Source organism: Antrostomus carolinensis, unplaced genomic scaffold (genome assembly GCF_000700745.2).
Source record: "Antrostomus carolinensis isolate BGI_N321 unplaced genomic scaffold, ASM70074v2 scaffold22159, whole genome shotgun sequence".
NCBI classification, from domain to species: Eukaryota; Metazoa; Chordata; class Aves; order Caprimulgiformes; family Caprimulgidae; genus Antrostomus; species Antrostomus carolinensis.
In genome coordinates, this window is record NW_010340931.1 from 409 (window position 1) to 17,605 (window position 17,197).

At 50.8% G+C, this 17,197-nt stretch overlaps 1 protein-coding gene across 1 annotated transcript; it reads left to right on the top strand.

Moving 5' to 3' along the window:
* The first annotated feature begins 849 nt into the window (after nucleotides 1-849).
* CDK5RAP1 (CDK5RAP1 mitochondrial tRNA methylthiotransferase) lies at nucleotides 850-6,704 on the top strand. Its single transcript, XM_010176333.2, has 12 exons — nucleotides 850-957; nucleotides 1,397-1,431; nucleotides 2,149-2,249; nucleotides 2,436-2,646; nucleotides 3,470-3,590; nucleotides 3,869-4,099; nucleotides 4,354-4,451; nucleotides 4,565-4,620; nucleotides 4,737-4,867; nucleotides 5,754-5,903; nucleotides 6,336-6,476; nucleotides 6,624-6,704. Exons 1-12 carry the CDS (start codon nucleotides 880-882, stop codon nucleotides 6,702-6,704), a joined length of 1,434 nt encoding a protein of 477 aa, XP_010174635.1. The 5' UTR covers nucleotides 850-879.
* The last annotated feature ends 10,493 nt before the right edge of the window (nucleotides 6,705-17,197 follow it).

Sequence of the window (17,197 nt, forward strand, 5' to 3'; positions counted from 1 at the left end):
ATGTTGTATCTCAGTAACCACACAGCTCCCGCTTCTCTGAGCCACAGCCCAGACCAGTGACAGGCTCAGAGGCACACGGGCTTCCCAGAGGCTGTCTTTCCTTTTGGCTTATCCTGTTGTCCTTGTTTTGCTAGGCTAGGGCTAATTTTCTTCTTAGTAGCTAGAAAGCACTGTGTTTTGGTTTCAGTGTGGGATTTGGTATGAGAAGAATGTTGGTAATGTACTGATGTTTTCAGTTGCTGCTGGAAGCCCAAGGACTCTGTGTTTTGCTGGTCTGCAAGTGCAAAGGACTGGCTGGTTGGGAAGTGTAGTAGTAAACCCAGAACTGACGTGGATATTCCATATCATATCATGTCATGTTCAGTATATTAACAAGGGTTGAGTGGAAAGTGGGGGGACTTTCTCAGGCACTGCTTGGGCTCGCTGTCTGGGATTGCAGGTTTGGGGTTTCTTTTTGTTCCTCTGGGATCGCTGTCGGTGAGTGGTGAGCAATTGTAGTGTGCATCACTTATTTGTATACATATATATTGTTATTATCATTACTATTTTAATTTTATTTTACTCTAATTATTAAATTGTTCTTATCTGAGTTTACAAGTCTCCTCACCTTTACCCCTCCAGTTCTCTCCCCTGTTCCCTGGGGGGGTGTGAGCAGCTGTGTTGTGTTTGTTAAAAGTTAAGTAAGTGAAACTATCACACCTGTGGGGGCTGAAGTGGAGGCGGTTTTTGTGCTGCTTCCTCGAGTCTCTCCAGTGGTGGGACTGGAGGTTCCTTCCTATGGAAGAGGTCATGGAAACAGGTTGTAAATGAGGGTGCTGAGGCAGGCTCCTGTGTCACCCCACCTTTGTTGCAGTGTACCTGGAGACGTACGGCTGCCAGATGAACGTCAATGACACCGAGATCGCCTGGGCCATCCTGCAGGAGAATGGCTACGCCAGGACCAAGGAGCTGGATGAGGTAAGGCCCCTTGGCAGCTCTCCGGCGGCGCGGGTGTCAGTGCCAGGCTTTGCCTGGAGCGCAGTCCTGCGGGAGGTTGTGGTTTTTTGCAGTCTTAAGTTCAGTGGAGTAAAGGAAACGATTTCATAACTGTGCCAGAAAGCTGTGGGGTGGTTTTTTTTTATTTTAAGCTGCTGAGCTCCCTCTCAGTTGGAGAGCAGTCAGACACAGTGGGGTACTCCTGACTCATCTTTGAGTTTACTTCTGCCGTTTAATGGAAGACTCTGCTTGTCTGCTGTTAGTTTCTCACACCTTTGTTGAAACCCACCACATGCGTGGGCAGATCTTTTCACTAGGTTAAGTGAGTTTTATAGTCTCCCTCACCAGGTTACCTGTGCAGGGCATGAGGACTTCCCATTTGGCTTTTACAAGTTCTTCCTTTTTGTTGTTTTCAATGTAGGCAGATGTGATTCTCCTTGTCACCTGTTCCGTGAGGTAAAGAGACTTTTGTCGCTGCTGGTTTTGGATGATTTTTAAGGAATTACCATTTGAAAACCAAGGTGATAGATGTGTTGTGTGACAAAAAGAGCATGTGGATGTGAAACTGCCTGTTGAGTTGAGGGAAAAGCCAGCTGATGCTACGATGTGTAACGTCAGTTGTGCTGTGAATTGGTTTTCTATATAGTGAGAAGCTCTTTGGCAGTACAAATTCTGTGCAGGTGCCACGGGCAGTTAGAGACCTGCACAGATCACATGTGTTTTAATTTTATTTTTTTTAATCTGTCTTGAAGTGACTGTCTCTAGTATAGGGTCTGTACTTCAGAAATTTGGGAAATACGTTTAGGGGCAATTTGGGATGTAAATATATTAAGACCTTTGCTTGTTTTTATGAATGCAGATGTCAAGTGCTCATTGTCACTTGCAAGGTAGCTCATATTGGCTGGCTAAGGCAGATTTTTTTTCTCCACAAGAGCTTCATTCCTGAGTTGTTTCTGCAGTGTAGAGGCTCCCAAGAGAGGGAAGCAATAGTAGATAAGATGGAGTCAAGACATAATCCAGACAGCACAAATGTCACTTTCATGTGCCATCAGATCTGTCAGGTGGATGATTCCCTGTCTTTAGCTGAATTCTGTTAAAGCACTTGGGCTGTTTCATGTGGAGGATTGTTAAAGTGGAACAATTGGAATAACCTCTGTTTTCCTGGCTCCCCAGGGAGAAGGCAGAGCAGGCTATCTGGAATCGCCTGCGGCACCTCAAGGCGCTGAAAGCCCGGCGGCAGCAGGCTCGCTCACCTCTCCGCATCGGGATTCTAGGTACCTGGCGGGATGCGCAGCGGCGGGTGGCACGGGCTGTTGTGCCACATCCCATCCTGCTGCGTTTCTTCTTCCCCTCTGGCAGCATCAAACCTTTCTGCAGGGTGAAAGCAGCTAGTGAAGGGGCGTGGAGGTGTCACGGAGGGTGGGCATTTCCTCACAAGGACCCTTCTCCTTTGGTGGCAGGATGCATGGCTGAGAGGCTGAAGGAGGAGATTCTGCACAGGGAGAAGCTGGTCGATATTGTGGCGGGCCCTGATGCCTATCGTGACCTTCCCCGGCTGCTGGCCGTGGCAGAGTCTGGCCAGCAAGCTGCTAATGTCCTGCTGTCTCTAGATGAGACTTATGCAGATGTTCTGCCTGTCCAGACGAGCGCAGGTGGCACAACAGCGTTTGTGTAAGTACCTTATTTTCCTCTGCGTGTTTCTGTGGTGCTGGTTTGGAAATGCTGCTGTGCAGAACAGACACGTGGGTGACAGCAGCTACCCAAGAGATGCAATGCCTGGTCACACTCGCTCCTGGCAGCCCAGAGGCACGAGTCTACCAGAGTGTGTGTTTGCTGCTGCTTCGCTGTCTGACTGAGCCCTGGAGACTGCCCCGTGCTTTGGCTGTTTGTGGGCTTCTCTCACTCTCCTTTGAGAATGTTGACTGTTTAAGCCTGGTGCTGCACCGAGTGATTTCTGTCCCACTGATGTTTCTACCTTTCTAAAGTCTGTGCCTCTCTCATCCCCTGCCTGCTGCTGTGTCCTGCCCCAGCTTCTCCTATTTAATTCTTCTAATCCTCCAGGCATTGTATCTGCTTTTTTTGTTTCCCTTTGTCCAGTTTTGATAATAAGATTCCCAAACACAAAACCAGACTCTGCTCAGTGTGGCCATAGAGTACAGAGTCACCCTCTGCAGAGACAGGATGCAGAAGGATCTTTCATCACTGCTGGATTGCAGTGCAAATCTATGTCTCATGAGTTCCTTTCCAAGTTTCTTGGAAGTGTGCATGGAAAATGAGGAGGTGTTGGCTAGGGGCAGGCAGAAGTCAGCTCTGACTGGAACGGTGTGTCAGGGGAAGCTGCAGAGCTGTGTTCAGAGGTGGTGCTGTGTGTGCTGCGGGCCAAGGGAGTTTGCTGAAGGCAACAGAGCTGGGCCAGGTCAAAGCAGGGCAGGATGCAACGTGGATGATTCTTCCGGAGCGATCTTAGCTCAACCTGTACGTTGCCTCTCGGCAGATCTATCATGCGGGGCTGTGACAACATGTGTAGCTATTGCATCGTGCCCTTCACCCGGGGCCGAGAAAGGAGCCGCCCCATTGCGTCCATCCTGCAGGAAGTGAGGATGCTCTCGGATCAGGTGAGGCCAAACCTCCTTCCCACCTGCCCCAAACCTGGGGGGAAGGATGCTTCTTGGTGAAAGCATTTTCAGCGTTGCCTTTGACCGGTGACAGCGCCTTTAGCTGTGGAGATGAGGTTACCATGGGGTTCCACCAGTTGCTTCTTGATTCCCCTTGAGACAGAGAGGGAAGAGAGGATTTCCCCTGGGGACTCCTTTCTGAAGTAAAACCGTGGCTGCCTTTGCAGCTTAGCAGTCCTCACCAGGTTATATTTTTTCCTCTCTCTTTATTTTTGTAGGGAGTGAAAGAAGTGACCCTTTTGGGTCAGAACGTCAACAGCTTTCGAGACACGTCTGAGGTGCAGTTTCAGTCAGCTGCTGCCCCAGGCCTCAGTCGTGGCTTTAGCACAGTCTACAAAGCCAAACCAGGAGGCTTGCGCTTTGCACATCTTCTAGACCAGGTTTCTAGAATTGATCCAGAAATGAGGATCCGTTTCACCTCTCCACACCCCAAGGATTTTCCTGATGAGGCAAGTGTAAAATAAACACCTGGACCTCTGCTTGCAGGCAGGCAGGCAGCTCTGAACTGCTAGACCTGGGCTGTGCTTCCTTCCCAAAGGGAATGCAGAATCCCAGAATGGGAACAGCAGCTCCTGGGAGGGGAAATGTTTGTAAAGCCGGAAGGTTTGCAATTTGCTGGCTTTTACCTGGGGAATACTCTTCCCCTTGGCATCCTGGTAGAGTTGAGCTGTCTATGACATTGTCACCTGATTGCCCATCACAGGTCCTGCAGCTTATCCAGGAGCGACACAACATCTGCAAACAGCTTCACCTCCCAGCCCAGAGTGGAAGCACCCAAGTCCTGGAGGCCATGCGACGAGGGTGAGTGATCGCCCCGGCCAGTCCTGTGTCCTGCCCTCTGATTTAGGGTGCTGGTTTCTCCTCATGGATGTTATGGTTTTCTGATCAACAAATCCATGTCTTGTTCATTGCAGATACACAAGAGAAGCATATTTAGAGCTTGTACACCACGTGCGTGAGTCCATTCCAGGTAGGGGCTCCCTTGAGCTTGGTCTGAGCTCAGCACAGCTGTGTCTTACTGGGCGTTCTTGAGTGGAGTGTGCCTCTCTTCCTTGAGGGAAGAGTAAAGTTGTGTCTCTGTTACAGGGGTGAGCTTAAGCAGTGATTTCATTGCTGGCTTCTGTGGAGAGACAGAGGAAGATCACCAGCAGACTGTGTCCTTGCTGCGGGAAGTCCGCTACAACGTAGGATTCCTGTTTGCCTACAGCATGAGACAGGTGAGTGCAGGACCTGGTGGAGAAGATTTTATCTCTGGGTATCTCACCTGATTCCTGAGTGCTATTTCTCACAATAAGACACACACAAAAAAAAAAAAAGGTTGTTGAAAATAATACCTGAAGACATGGTATATCGGTAGATTTTTTTACTTGCATGCCGCGCTTCTAAGGTGTGTGGTTCTGCAAGGGCCACCTTTGTGCCTGAAAGGGTTCAGCTCCCCTGTGTGAGTGTCAGGGTTGATCAGTGATTGGGTGACTTGGTTCTGCAGATGCTCCACAGTGATTGCAGTGAAGCAGCCGTGTCTGTGGAGACCTGGCTGCAGGTACATTTTTCTTTGCTGATGAGAAGTTGTGCTGATGTACAGAGACTCTGATTTTTCAGAAGGTATTTCCATGAGAAGTGGGTAGCTGACAAGTCTGCATTAGAATGCTTCCCGTAGTGTAATGCTTCCTCTTCTGACAGGGAAGAGGACAGGAGGTTGGGAAACATAAAGAAGCAAAGGAGTATGGATCACCTCTCAGCACATGGGGCTGGAAGTAGTAGAATCCATTGCCTGTCACTGTGGACAGACCGACAACAGACACATCTCACATGGGAGCTGCAGAAGCTTCTGCTTCACACAGCCACTGATACTCAGGGCCTGACATCAAACCTTCCAACCCCTACTGTTCTTAGATTCTGTGATTCTACCAAAAAGGTGGTGCAGGAAGAATGTGAGGAACTTGGGGATGTTGCTGGTGCTGAAAATGTTCCTTGAGATTGTAAATACAAACTGTAATGTGTGGAAAGATGTTGCTTGAAGGGCAGCCAAGCTGGCTGGGGTCAGACAAGGTTCTGATCTCAGTCTGGTGGTTGAGGAGCCACATTTGCTTTGTCTGTTTACAGAAAACCCGGGCTTATCACCGGCTGCAGGACGATGTGCCTGCAGACATCAAACAGAGGCGGCTGGAGGAGCTCATCGCTGTCTTTCGAGAGGAGGCTGCACGGGCGAATGACGCGATGGTGGGCCAGTCTCAGCTGGTGCTGGTGGAGGGGGTGAGTGTGCCTGGAACAGCATTGTCCTTCTCCCCTCTCGCTGGCCGAGAGGCTCATGGGCTGTACACAGCAATCATCACTCCTGCCTTCCCTTCTCACTTTCCCTGTGCAGTCCTAGGACACCAAGACTGTGTCTTCACACTTAAGTAGACAGCCTGATTTTTGCAGAGCACTGGGCTGAGCACAGGGGGATAGGACAGGTTAGAGCTGTGTCTCTACCCAAGCACTGCATTAGTGCAGGCTGTGACACTTTGGTGTGTGGGTGTGAACACAGCAGTGCTGGCTGTGGGACTTTGTTAGGTGGCATGTGTAACAGCGTGGAATGTGGATTTGCATACCGGCAATAGCGCTCTATTAATTCCTGAGGTAGCAAAGCCCATCAGTGGATCGGAGCTGTTGCCATGCAGGTAACATTCCCTGTCCTCCTTTCAGCCCAGCAAGCGCTCTGCCTCGGAGTTGTGTGGGAGGAACGACGGCAACATCAAGGTGATCTTCCCTGATGCCGAGACAGAGGATGCTGTGGGCTGCCAGGCTGCGGTCCGAGCCCAGCCCGGGGACTATGTGATGGTGAAGGTGACCCATCTACAATACTTATTTCCTTGGGCTCTTTTTCTTGCACGCTGCTGTTCTCTAAAGCAGCTGCTGCCAGGAGAGCCTAAAATTAGAACTGATCCTCCTCAGCCTTCCTGTTACTGAGGACTGTTGTGCTGTTTCTTTCAGGTAACCTCTGCCAGCTCTCAGACCTTGAAGGGAGTTCTGCTCTGTCGTACCACGCTCTCCCGCTCTGCGGCTTGTCATTGAGGTGTCCCTGCTGCCAGTGGACAGAAGCAGCACATTTTCTCCAGGAAGAAACAAGGAAGTTTGGTCAGGTGGAGGGTGGGGTAGAAACAGGGAGATATATGTATATTTAAAAAATACATTAAATAATAATAATTTTTTAAAATTATGTGAATATCTGTTTTGACAACAACCTACCCCCCACAGATCTGTGCAAGTTTGTAGGCAAAAGGGATGGAAGCTGTGTATGGACTTGACAAACCCAAGTACCATATGATCTTGTATTTTCACTCACTCTCAGGCTTGACCCACCCTTGCAGTGCCCCAGGTCTGTCCTCTGTCCTATATCACATCCTCTAATGCAGCCCAGCCTGAGAAACTGATGTCTGCAGAGCAGGTCATTCCTTCTAGCTCAGTTGAATTTAGGAGCTGCAAAAACTGGTAGTGACTAGTAAATACAGCTCCAGTACCTGCTGGAGAATGGCAGGGGTACTGCTGAAGGGAATGAAGACCTCTGAGAACAGGAGAAGATTGTGATGAATTCTTTCCAAATATTGGTAACTTCCCTATTTGCAAAATGCTTGGAAAGGGTGAGTGAGAACCTGCACCGTGCTGTGTGATGGAACATGGCACCGAGCTGTGGAATAGAAAGTGATGTTAATGGGCCTGAGTGATGCTTAACCCGTGGTACCCGAGGGTGAGGGAATGCAGCCCCTGCACTGGGTTGTCTGGATCCAGGTTGGAGAGGGAGGATTTCCCTGTCCAGGCCTAAGGGGATGTGTGGTCAGGGGCTGGCTGCCAGCCCAGGGTGATCTCCAACCTGTTAAAACTTCAGAAGCAGCTTTGTAGTCCTGGTGTCTGTGGATGTCCTTCCCTTTGCTCCCTAGAGGAGAGAAATGGTTGCACCAATTTAAATGGCCAGTAACTGTAAGTGCATCTTAAAGTTCCTTGTTTTTATCAGCCTGCAGCTAAGCTTGGCCACACTGTGTCATATTCCAGCCTGGTCTGCTAAATTGAAACAAATACCTGTAACTTTCACTTGTAAGTAAACTCTCTCTTGAGAGATCTGAGAAAGAATCATCCCTTTTAATACAGATAATCATGTTATTAAAAGAAGTCATTGTAAAAGGCTTTATGCAGTGACAAATTTTGAAGGAGCAGCTGATCAGCTCTTATTAGAGCAGTCACTATGTGAATTTGCAGAATTTTTAAATAAGCATGAAAGGGTTTTGCTAGAAAGTCTTCTCTCCTCAGCTCTTTGTGGGATATAATTGAATCTCTTTGAAAACAGCGTGGTTCACTGAATATTCATTCGACCTCAGTTTAGGAAACAAAAACGTTTTGCTTATTGTCTCAGAGCTGGTTCTCTTACAGAAGTGAATCTGCACAGTCAGCACTAGTCCGTGTGGGTTCTGAGGTGCTAATAGATATATGGTGCCGTTCTGCTCTCCTGCCTCCAGATGGGAAAGTGTCTTGGGGCCCAAATTCACGAAGCTGTGCTGCCTGGGGAGTGCAAGCCTTGCACCAGTGGGTTTTTAAGGAAGAGGCAGGGAGCAGCTGTTTGGTTTGAGGTACCAAAGGAAAGAGCAGGATGTATAAGCATCATCCCTCAAAGGTGACAAGATGTGCTTGCTAATTAGAACAACCAGGTAAGTGGCCCTGTTTTAGCAGCCCGGTTTTAACTGCCCCACCGCATTTCTTTCAGCATTATTTTTCCCATATTTTCCATATGCATCTTGAAGCCACAGCCCAAGCCAGCAGCCCCTGGAAAGGGCTGACACCCACCTTTCACTGCTCATTTTGACCTTGTCCCCACAAGCACCTGTTCCAAGTGAGACAGGCAGCCCCAGTGTGCCCTCCCCGCTCCAGCTTTGAGGCCAGCTGTGGTCGTTTTACAATCATTATTTTAAGTGCAAGAGACTAATGAGGAGGAGAGCTGGGTTTTCCATTTTGATGGGAAGGTGATAATGCTGGCTGCACAGACTCCCCAAGGAGCCGTAGCACTTGCCATTTGCCTCGCCTCCTTAGTTTTTATAGGCATCAGGAATGGAGGCCGAGGTCTGAAGGCAGCGAAGTGTCCGTGAGGAAGCGCTGACAGTGACCTTGCAGGCTGGGTGAGTGGTTTGGCGCTGCCTGAAAGCGGGAATGGTTTTTTCTCAGGGGTTAGAGGTGGGATACGGTTTCTGTATCACTTGTCCCAAGACTTGGTCCCTGAGTTTGGCTGTTGGGAAAGATGAACTTCTGCCTCGTGCTCGTTCTGGTGCGTTTCTCTTCCCACTCTGAACTGGGATGAGAGTTCCAAAAGCCACAGGATTTTAACTGTCCCACTCTGGTTTATACCTGTACCTTTTAGATTGGATATGAGGAAGAATTTCTTCCCTGAAAGTGCTGCTGAGAACAGGTCTGTGCTGTCCCTCGTGCCAGGCCAGTGGCTGCAGTGACAGTGAGCCCGAGTGCAGGACGGTACTGCTGAGCTCTGCAGCCCCTGCCCTGTGACTTCAGCCACTCAATTTGTTTTAATCTTGTTTCTGATTAGAGTCAAGTCTTGTTCTGAGCGCAGCCTCTGCTGCCAGAACAAAGCAGCTCTGGAAACATTCTCCTTCACCCCTTTCTGACCCCAACTCCCTCCTGTTCACAACAGGCTGGGGCTGGGCTTGTAGGCAAGTGTCAGGTAGATCTTAGTGTTATCCAGTGAATCACCACCAGTAACAGCAGCCCCAGTGCTCTGCCCTGTCCCACAGCCCCTCGTGTGAGTGAGGAGATGTGTTGGTCCCTCCAGCCTGTCCCAGGGTTGGGAAGCACCAGGATTTGTGTGATGTCCAGTCTCCTGTGCTGCCCAGGCTGAGCTGTGCAGGACGTGCTGGGCTGTGGTTCCATCCTGATGGCTCAGCCTTTGGCAGTGAGCCCTGCCCAGCCTCTCCAGCAGCTTCTCCTTCCCAGGGGATTGTCCCAGGGTCCCTACTGAGAACAGACAAACCTTTTTTTTTCTGTCTGACTAGTTGTGCCCCAGTTACACCCGTGGGCAAACACTTAACAAGGCATTTGGCAGCTCAGGTTTCCGAGCACAGACCTCAAGTACAGGGATGACATTTACTTTCAAGCATGAGCCATCCCCGAGGCATCTCCTGACACTGGGATTTCATAACATGCACCCTGCACACTTCACTGTGTGTGGAGTGAGGCTGGATGTCACCACGGACACACAAATAGCTCCATGTGGGAGAAAGGTCCATGTCAGAGAGAACAGGAGCTGTTTGTTGTCCGGGTGCCCACACACAGCCCTAAAGAGCAAACCTGTCTGTCCTCAGGTCCCAGCTGTGCTTATGGAGAGGAGACACAGAGCAGTGGGTGCTTGGAGCTGATGTTCATCTCCTCATTGCTGCCCTTTGTTGGCCTAAGGACAATCTCAAAGCAGCCGCCCATCGCTGCGGTGCTGCCCTGCCCAGCCTCGCTCCCTTCCCCAGCGTTCTCCCAGCTGCCAGGCCAGTGCAGTTGGGCTTGTTCCCAGTGCCAGAACTGGCTGTGGTGTGTCACGTCTTCCCCAGATCCCCAGTGCTCCGCAATCTGTTTTCCGTCTGAATATCAATGAAGTTGGAGGGGAAAAGATTGACGTTTGTCCCTGATGGCAGCTTGTAAGCACAGTTTGCTTTAGGTCAGTGAGGACCTGCGCTGCTGAAGCTGTGGCAGGTGATGCTGTGTTGCCTCTGGGCGCTGTGCCCATCAGCCTGCCAGGGGAAAACACTTTCCTTCCCTTTTCTCATGGGTTTTCACTTTGGCAGACAGGCTTCACAGACTTGTTGGCCATTTTCCCCCAGGCCTCTTCCTCCACCTCCTCCTCCTCCTCCTCCTCCCTCGGTCAGTGCTGCTGGGGTCCATGGGGGTTTCCTCTGGGGCTTGTCATCACCATTGCTGAAGCTAGCTCTCTGCATGAAGCTCTGAGGGATTTAATGCAACAGAAAGAACTTTAAAAATATCTTCCATTTATGCAGTTACTTATGTTTTTAGTTCACTCCTTTTTGGAACTGGCTGTGGTCAAGTTCCAGCAGAAGGTTACACCTGCTCCTAAAGCTCCTCTGCTGCAGATAGTGAACTCTGCCACGTGGGACCCAGCCCATGTCCCCCACATTGGGGTCCCCCCACTGTTGTCTTCCCCTCCCGTCCAGCCCCAAGCAGCTCTGCAGCCCATCAGGGCTGGTGCTTCTGTCTGTCTCCAGCCCCTCCCTGGAGCAACGGGGCAATTCTGGGCTGTGAACAGGATGTCAGCGACAGAGATGCTGATGGAGCATGGCAGCTCTGGTTTTTCAGGGGTTTGTGAATTCTGTGTGTATCGTACAAGTCTGTCACAGTAACTGCTGCTCTCTGGGGCTTGGGAGTCCTGCAGCTTTTCCTCCTCCCTTGTGAGCAATTTATTTCCTTTACTGACAGCTAACTATTGACTTCTCGTTCTCCTGAAGATGAGATGCCCTGTCTCATCAGGTTTAAATTAGTTTTATCTTTAGACTTTCCTATTAATAAACTCTCATCGTGGTGTCATTACTTGATATCTATTTTCTGATGATTTTCATTAGTGGCTCTATATCTTCCAGATATTTTTTCAAGCATATTTTTCCTCTGCTGGCTGAGTTATTTAATAGTCAGGCATGGATCAGGGATGTGAAGACAGTCAGACAGGCATGCAGAGTGTGTGCAGGGAGGGTGACAGGGCTGGTGGGGATGGCCACGCACTCCCTCGCTCCATCTCTCTGCATCCCTCTCATCGCCCGCTGAGCTCTGCCACGCTGGGTGCTCTCAAGAGCATGAGTCAATAGAGTCATTAAAATGCCTCCTGTGAGGCGAAGGTGGTGCAATCCGTTTGGACAGCTGCAGTGGACTCTCTTGGGGAAAAAGAGAGAGTGACTTTTGTGTCCCCTCCCGCAGGAGAGGCTGCCCAGGTGCCTGATCCCCTGCCTGGGCAGCAGCTCCAGCCCTTGGGCAATACCCCAGGGCTCAGGTTTCCCGTACAGATCCTCCTTCCCACTCAGAAATCTGGTCAGGGTCGTGCCCCAGGGATGGCAGCGACAGGGCGTCCCGCAAAGGAAAGAGCTTTTGCAGCGTTCCCTGTGCGGGAGATACCGCAGCTTCTCTTCTGCACTGCAAATCCAATGGGGAAAGTTGGGAATTTGTTTTCCACTGGGGAGAAGACAGAAGTGTGGTGGGAACACATCGCTGCACATGGTGATTCGGCTGAGCCAATGTCAGCTGCTGACCCGCAGAGGGACAATCAGAGCATGGCCCAAGCCGATGCCCTCTTCCCTGGCAGCAGCAGCCCTTGATCTGGGAGCCGAGCCCTGAATAAACACAGGGGGTGCGTTGTTGTGTGCCAGCTGCAGGGGATGGCGCCTGGCAGGTTCTCCTCCCTATCAGAGCTTCCTCTAATTCTTCTAGAGCTATAGAATATCCTCTAGTTCTTCTAGAACCTTCCCCTAGGAAATTAGCAGTGAAAGGGAATGATTTCACATTATTCCCAGGAGGTTTGGGACCAGGGTCCCCGTTCCTGCTGGGTCAGAGCTGCCTTCCCCGCCAGCACTGGGAGCACAGGGACTGTGCCTGGAGGGATTTTCCCATTCTACCTTCAGTGGTGTCAAAAGCAAAGCCCATCGGTGTTGAAGACACCAAAATCTCCTTAAGAGCAGGAAAATGCATCCCCTGGGCTGCATTTCCAGGAGTCGCTCGCATGGGACAAGGCAGGGCCAGGGTGGGAAGCAGGGCCGGATCCTGACAAGAAAGAACCTCATTTCTCCACGTGCACCTCTCATGTTAACGAGGAGGAGGAAACTGCCCGAGTTCTTGAAAGGAAACTCTGGTACTACAACAACCCAACATACAGTGACATTTCTAAGGGAGCTGTCAGGGTGTTTCAGGGATGCTCCTGCTCGCCGGGCCTCTGCACAGTCAGGTCACCGAGGAGGACGAGCTTCCCCAGCCCCTGCTGCCGCCTCGCCTGCAAAAATCACTCAGCAAACTGTGCCCAACCGCAGGACGGGTCATTTGCAGCAGCGCCTAGAGTGCTGGGTTTCTGCTGATTAATATTCAGCACACTGCTGTGGGAGTGAAGAGCCAGACAGAATCATCCTCCTCCCCCTTCTGCAGCCAGGAGGATGCCAAGGGTAATGGCTGAAGCACAGAAACCCAAACAGGATTCACCTTCGGGCAAGCTGATGCAGGGTTTTTGAGCCCGAGCAAGATGCTCCATTCTCTTTGGGTTATTTAGCCTCATCTTTTAACCCCTTTCTTCTTTCTTATTTAATTACAGGAAGTCTAAAATAGAATAGTTGGAGGTTTTCTTTGAAGCAATCAGAGCAGACCAGTAGGCATTTAAAAAAACAGTTTCCCTTTAAAAAAATGGAAACGCTGACATTTAAAAAAAAAAGATTCTTCCCATGATTTCATTATCAAAACCCTGTTTTGTGAATCCAGCCACCCCATCAGCTTGGGAAAAGGGCAGCAGGAAACTCCAAGGTGTTCAGAGAAACATTTAAACTCCTGAACGCTCAGCCAGGGCGCGCAGGAGCTGTACGTTAGGCTGCAGGAAAACGGTCTTTCCCCAAAGAAAATTTTGTTCTTTCATGAAAAAAAAAACAACCTGAAAGCTTTTGCTCACAAATCAAATAATTCTATGGGGAACTTGAGCTGAAATACCTGGGTTTTGGCTCAGCTGCACAGGAGCTCTTCACTCCTCCAGTTGAGCCTTTCCTCCCAGAGCCGCTGCTGCATCGCCACCCGCTCAGCCTGGGGGGCCGGGGGTCCCGGCCCCAGCGTGGGGGCTGCCCCAGGGGGCACCAGGGACACGTTTGTTCATGTCAAACAGCTCCCAGCTCGCTGGCAACAAGCGGGGAGCGGGAACAGAGAATAACAGAACCAGCAGCTGAGGGGCAAGGGCAGAATAAATCTGCATAAATACAAATGAGGGGAATATTCATTTCTCACACTGACCACATTGCTGTGGATGCTTCAAATTGCGAGGGAGGCGCGGGGTCCGGCGGGGCTGGGCTGGGCTCACTCGGCTGCAGCTCCTCGTGGTTCCCCACCTCTCCAGCACAATTATCTACTAAATATTCTTTGCGTGTGAGTTATCCCTGCAACTGATAGGTGAGATAAATAACAAAACCTTTGCAAATGCAAAAATCCTTCAGCAGTTTGGAAAGGAACCAAATCACGTGCTGAATGCAGATGAAGAAAAATCCTTTTTATTGTAAGGAGTAACAGAAGGGATGTGAATCCGCCTCGCCCACGGTGCAGCACATCCAAATCCACTTGGAGATTACAAGACAGGGTAGGATTTACTCTGATCAGTTCAAAGCATAACAGTTTGGGAACAAATCAGCTCAGTACAAGTTTGGATGAGATTGTAGGCTTTGTTTGCCTTCTTTTGACAGTATGAAATCACTGGAAACAGCAAAATTTCCTTTTGAAATGGCCAACTAATCAGCAGACGGAGAGCAAAGACAAAGTGTTTACATTCCGTCAGCGTTTGTCCTTTTTCTTTCTTCCCTTCACAGGAATTTGGTGCAGTTGCTGCAAACTCACTAAATTCCCATGGGGCAGCTGCACGGGGAGCAGATGGCTGTCACCAGCCGGGCTGTCCTGGTCCTCACCTGCTGCAGGCCAGGTCATTGAGGAAGGACTGGAGGGTCGGGGCAGTGCCTTGCTCAGTGATGGCCATAATGAGCCGCTTATGGCTGTGAGAGCCGGGAGGGCACACGGGCATGGCCCAGGGCTCCTGCCTTATCAGCAGCGCCATCGGCACAGGTAACCATCGGCACAGGTAACCATCGGCACAGGTAACCATTGGCACAACTAACCGCTGAAGCAGCTAACCATTGACGCAGCTAACTGTCATCACAGGTAACCTTGGGCTGGACAGAGACACAAGTCTGGTAAGGCTGAAATGGAAAGTAGAAGAAGTAGTTGCATTTTCTTGGTTGAGTTTCTCCATTTTGATGTCTATTCTCTGGGCATTGAGTCATCTTCCTCCCTTCCCTCCTCCTCCTCCTCCTTAGGGCAAAGCGGTGGGAATTGCCCACAGGGACACCTGGGGGAGATGTCAGAGCTGAGGTTTTGGGCACCACAGGAGCTCGGAGCACATCCAGCAGCAGAGCAACAAGCCAGGTCCCCAGCCAACAAATCATCCTTACCCCACGGCGCTGCCGGCCCCACGGCTACGGGCTGCTCCCAGAAATGATGCCTGTGGCTGGGGGAGAAGGACCCCGGTCAGTGCACTCCAGCCCCAGCCCTCCTGAGCCCCCACAACCCCCACCCACAGGCCCGGGCTCCGTGATGCCCAACGTGCTGGTGGCCCAAGAGCCCCCAGCCTTACAGGCAGAGATGATTTAGTGCCCTGAGGAATACGGCTCTGGGGAAGCTGGGACGGCTTCCAGCTCTTCCTTCCCTCCTCTCTATATCACCTTCGCATGCATATGAAGCCGAAAGCTCTTCCAATCACCTTTGCAAATATTAATTAATCCTCACAGCATCCTGAGGACCATTATTCATTCCTTCTAAGTAAATATTATTAAATCTTTTTACACGAGGTGATGTGAGTTTGGCAGGGCTGTGCAGGGCACGAGGAGGAGCACACAGGCTCTGTCTCATGACTGTGCTGCTGAGCAGGTGAAGCCATTGCTGCTCACATGGAAACCCACCCGTGTGGAGCCAGGGGATGTCTCTGAGGACCAGGGACCTCGACTGACCCACAGCTCAGCTGTGCTGTGTGGGGTGAGAGCGCCTTGTGGGACCACCCTGAGATGCATCCCTGCTCTTGGCCAATGCCCTCCCAGCAGCCCCACTGCCACAGCTCACGGACACCAGTGGGGATCCCCATCGCAGTGCTGGGGCCAGACGTACTCTGAAGGAGCCAGTCGATGAAGGCACTTGGGAATGGGGAATTCTGCAAAAAACAAGGAGGTGTTGAAGCATGTGATGGTGGAGGCTGCGGTGGGTGGGAAGCGCAGGGGGAGCAGGGATGGGACACGGCTGTACCCGCAAATCCAGCTCCACTGCATGCTCAGATGTCACCGGAAAGTTGGAGAAAGCAGAGTAGATTTTCCCCAGGATCCCAAAGGGGAGGACACCTGGGGAGAAGGAGAAGTGTCAGCACTGGGCAGAGCTTGTCCAGGGTCCCATCCGTGCGCTCGGCCTGTCCAGAGCGCCCGGCAGAGCCTGGGAGAGCAACGTCCCTGTCCAGCCATGTCCCCAGTGCCAGAGGAGGAGAAACCTCCCCATTCCTGGGGTCTCAAATCTCCTGGAGCTCCAAGTTCCTGTGAAAGCCGCTTTCCTGGAGCTGCCCAGGGAAACGTTTGGGTCAATGGGGACAACACTGCATGGAGTGAAGCAGCAATTGCGTCTGTGCAAACAGAACTGGGGAGGGAACACCCCCCAGCTCTTTGGGGCTGTAAACTGGGGGGGTCTTGGCAGAAACGCCTCTCTTGGCAGCAGCTTGGGTCTGATCCCAGTTAAAATATCAGAAGTGAGATGATAACAGCAGGATTGGGATGATAACAGGAGATAATGGGATGATAACAGCAGGAGCTGGATGTCTTCCACCACCCGGCAGCGGGAGGTGAGATGGGACTGTGTGGAGTGGAGCTGCTCCTGCTCCCTGCAGAGCAACTCCTGCCACGGCCCCAGCTCTCCTGCAAAACACCAGTGTCACTCTAAAAATTAATATAAAAGAGATATCAACTTACGGTTGAGGAACTGAAGCTTAATATTGGTGATGCTGACCCAAATGTTCACTAACGGGCAGAGCTGCAACGGTAACAAGCGCCACAACTGTGGTGAGAATATCGTGGGTGCAGCGACGCGTTTCCCTAACACTGTCTGATTTTCACAGACTTTAAATCAAGATGGAACGAGCAGCTCCTAGAGCATCATTTCCTCCATGGAAAAAAAAGCAATATAAATTGTTCAGCCCTTTTCTCAAAATGGCACCGATTCCATTTAACAGGATAAAAGATTTTCTAACAAGCCCCTTTTTCCTGAGTGGGGCTGTCACTTCTGCTCACCGCACCGTCTCGGTGCCAGAAGGCGCTTCAGAAAGCAATTGGTTACAAATTATCCCGTAACATTGCATGATGGAATTGGAATCAGTTCTAACAAATAAATCCTGACTGTAAGAAAGATCAAGGAAGTCTGGAGACTTCACTGATGGGGTGTGAGCGTGTGCGTGAGCGTATATACAATATATCTGCATGTACGTGTACGTGGAAGGAGCAATCATTTCAGGTAAAGTGCAGCTTCCTGCAGCAAAGGACTTCCAGGCACTCACCAGCGCAGGTACGAGAGTCCGAAGAGTTGAGTTCAGCAGCCTGCTCACCAGATTGGTGAGGACACTGGAAAGGAAAAAACACGGAAATGACCAGGGCAGTTGTCAAACCCCGGGGCTCAGCATCAAATCTGAACTCTCTGCTGCTCTGCAGAGCTGCCAGCACCGAGGAGGAGCCCTGGTTGTCTTCTCCTCTCTCTGGTGCTGAGCTGCT

Excerpts from the sequence above, each read along its gene's own strand:
- CDK5RAP1 (XM_010176333.2), top strand. The coding sequence starts at position 880 with ATGAACGTCAATGACACCGAGATCGCCTGGGCCATCCTGCAGGAGAAT. Across the intron at positions 1,432-2,148 it reads CTTGTCACCTGTTCCGTGAG|GGAGAAGGCAGAGCAGGCTA; the intron begins GTAAAGAGACTT and ends CTGGCTCCCCAG. Across the intron at positions 3,591-3,868 it reads TGAGGATGCTCTCGGATCAG|GGAGTGAAAGAAGTGACCCT; the intron begins GTGAGGCCAAAC and ends TTATTTTTGTAG.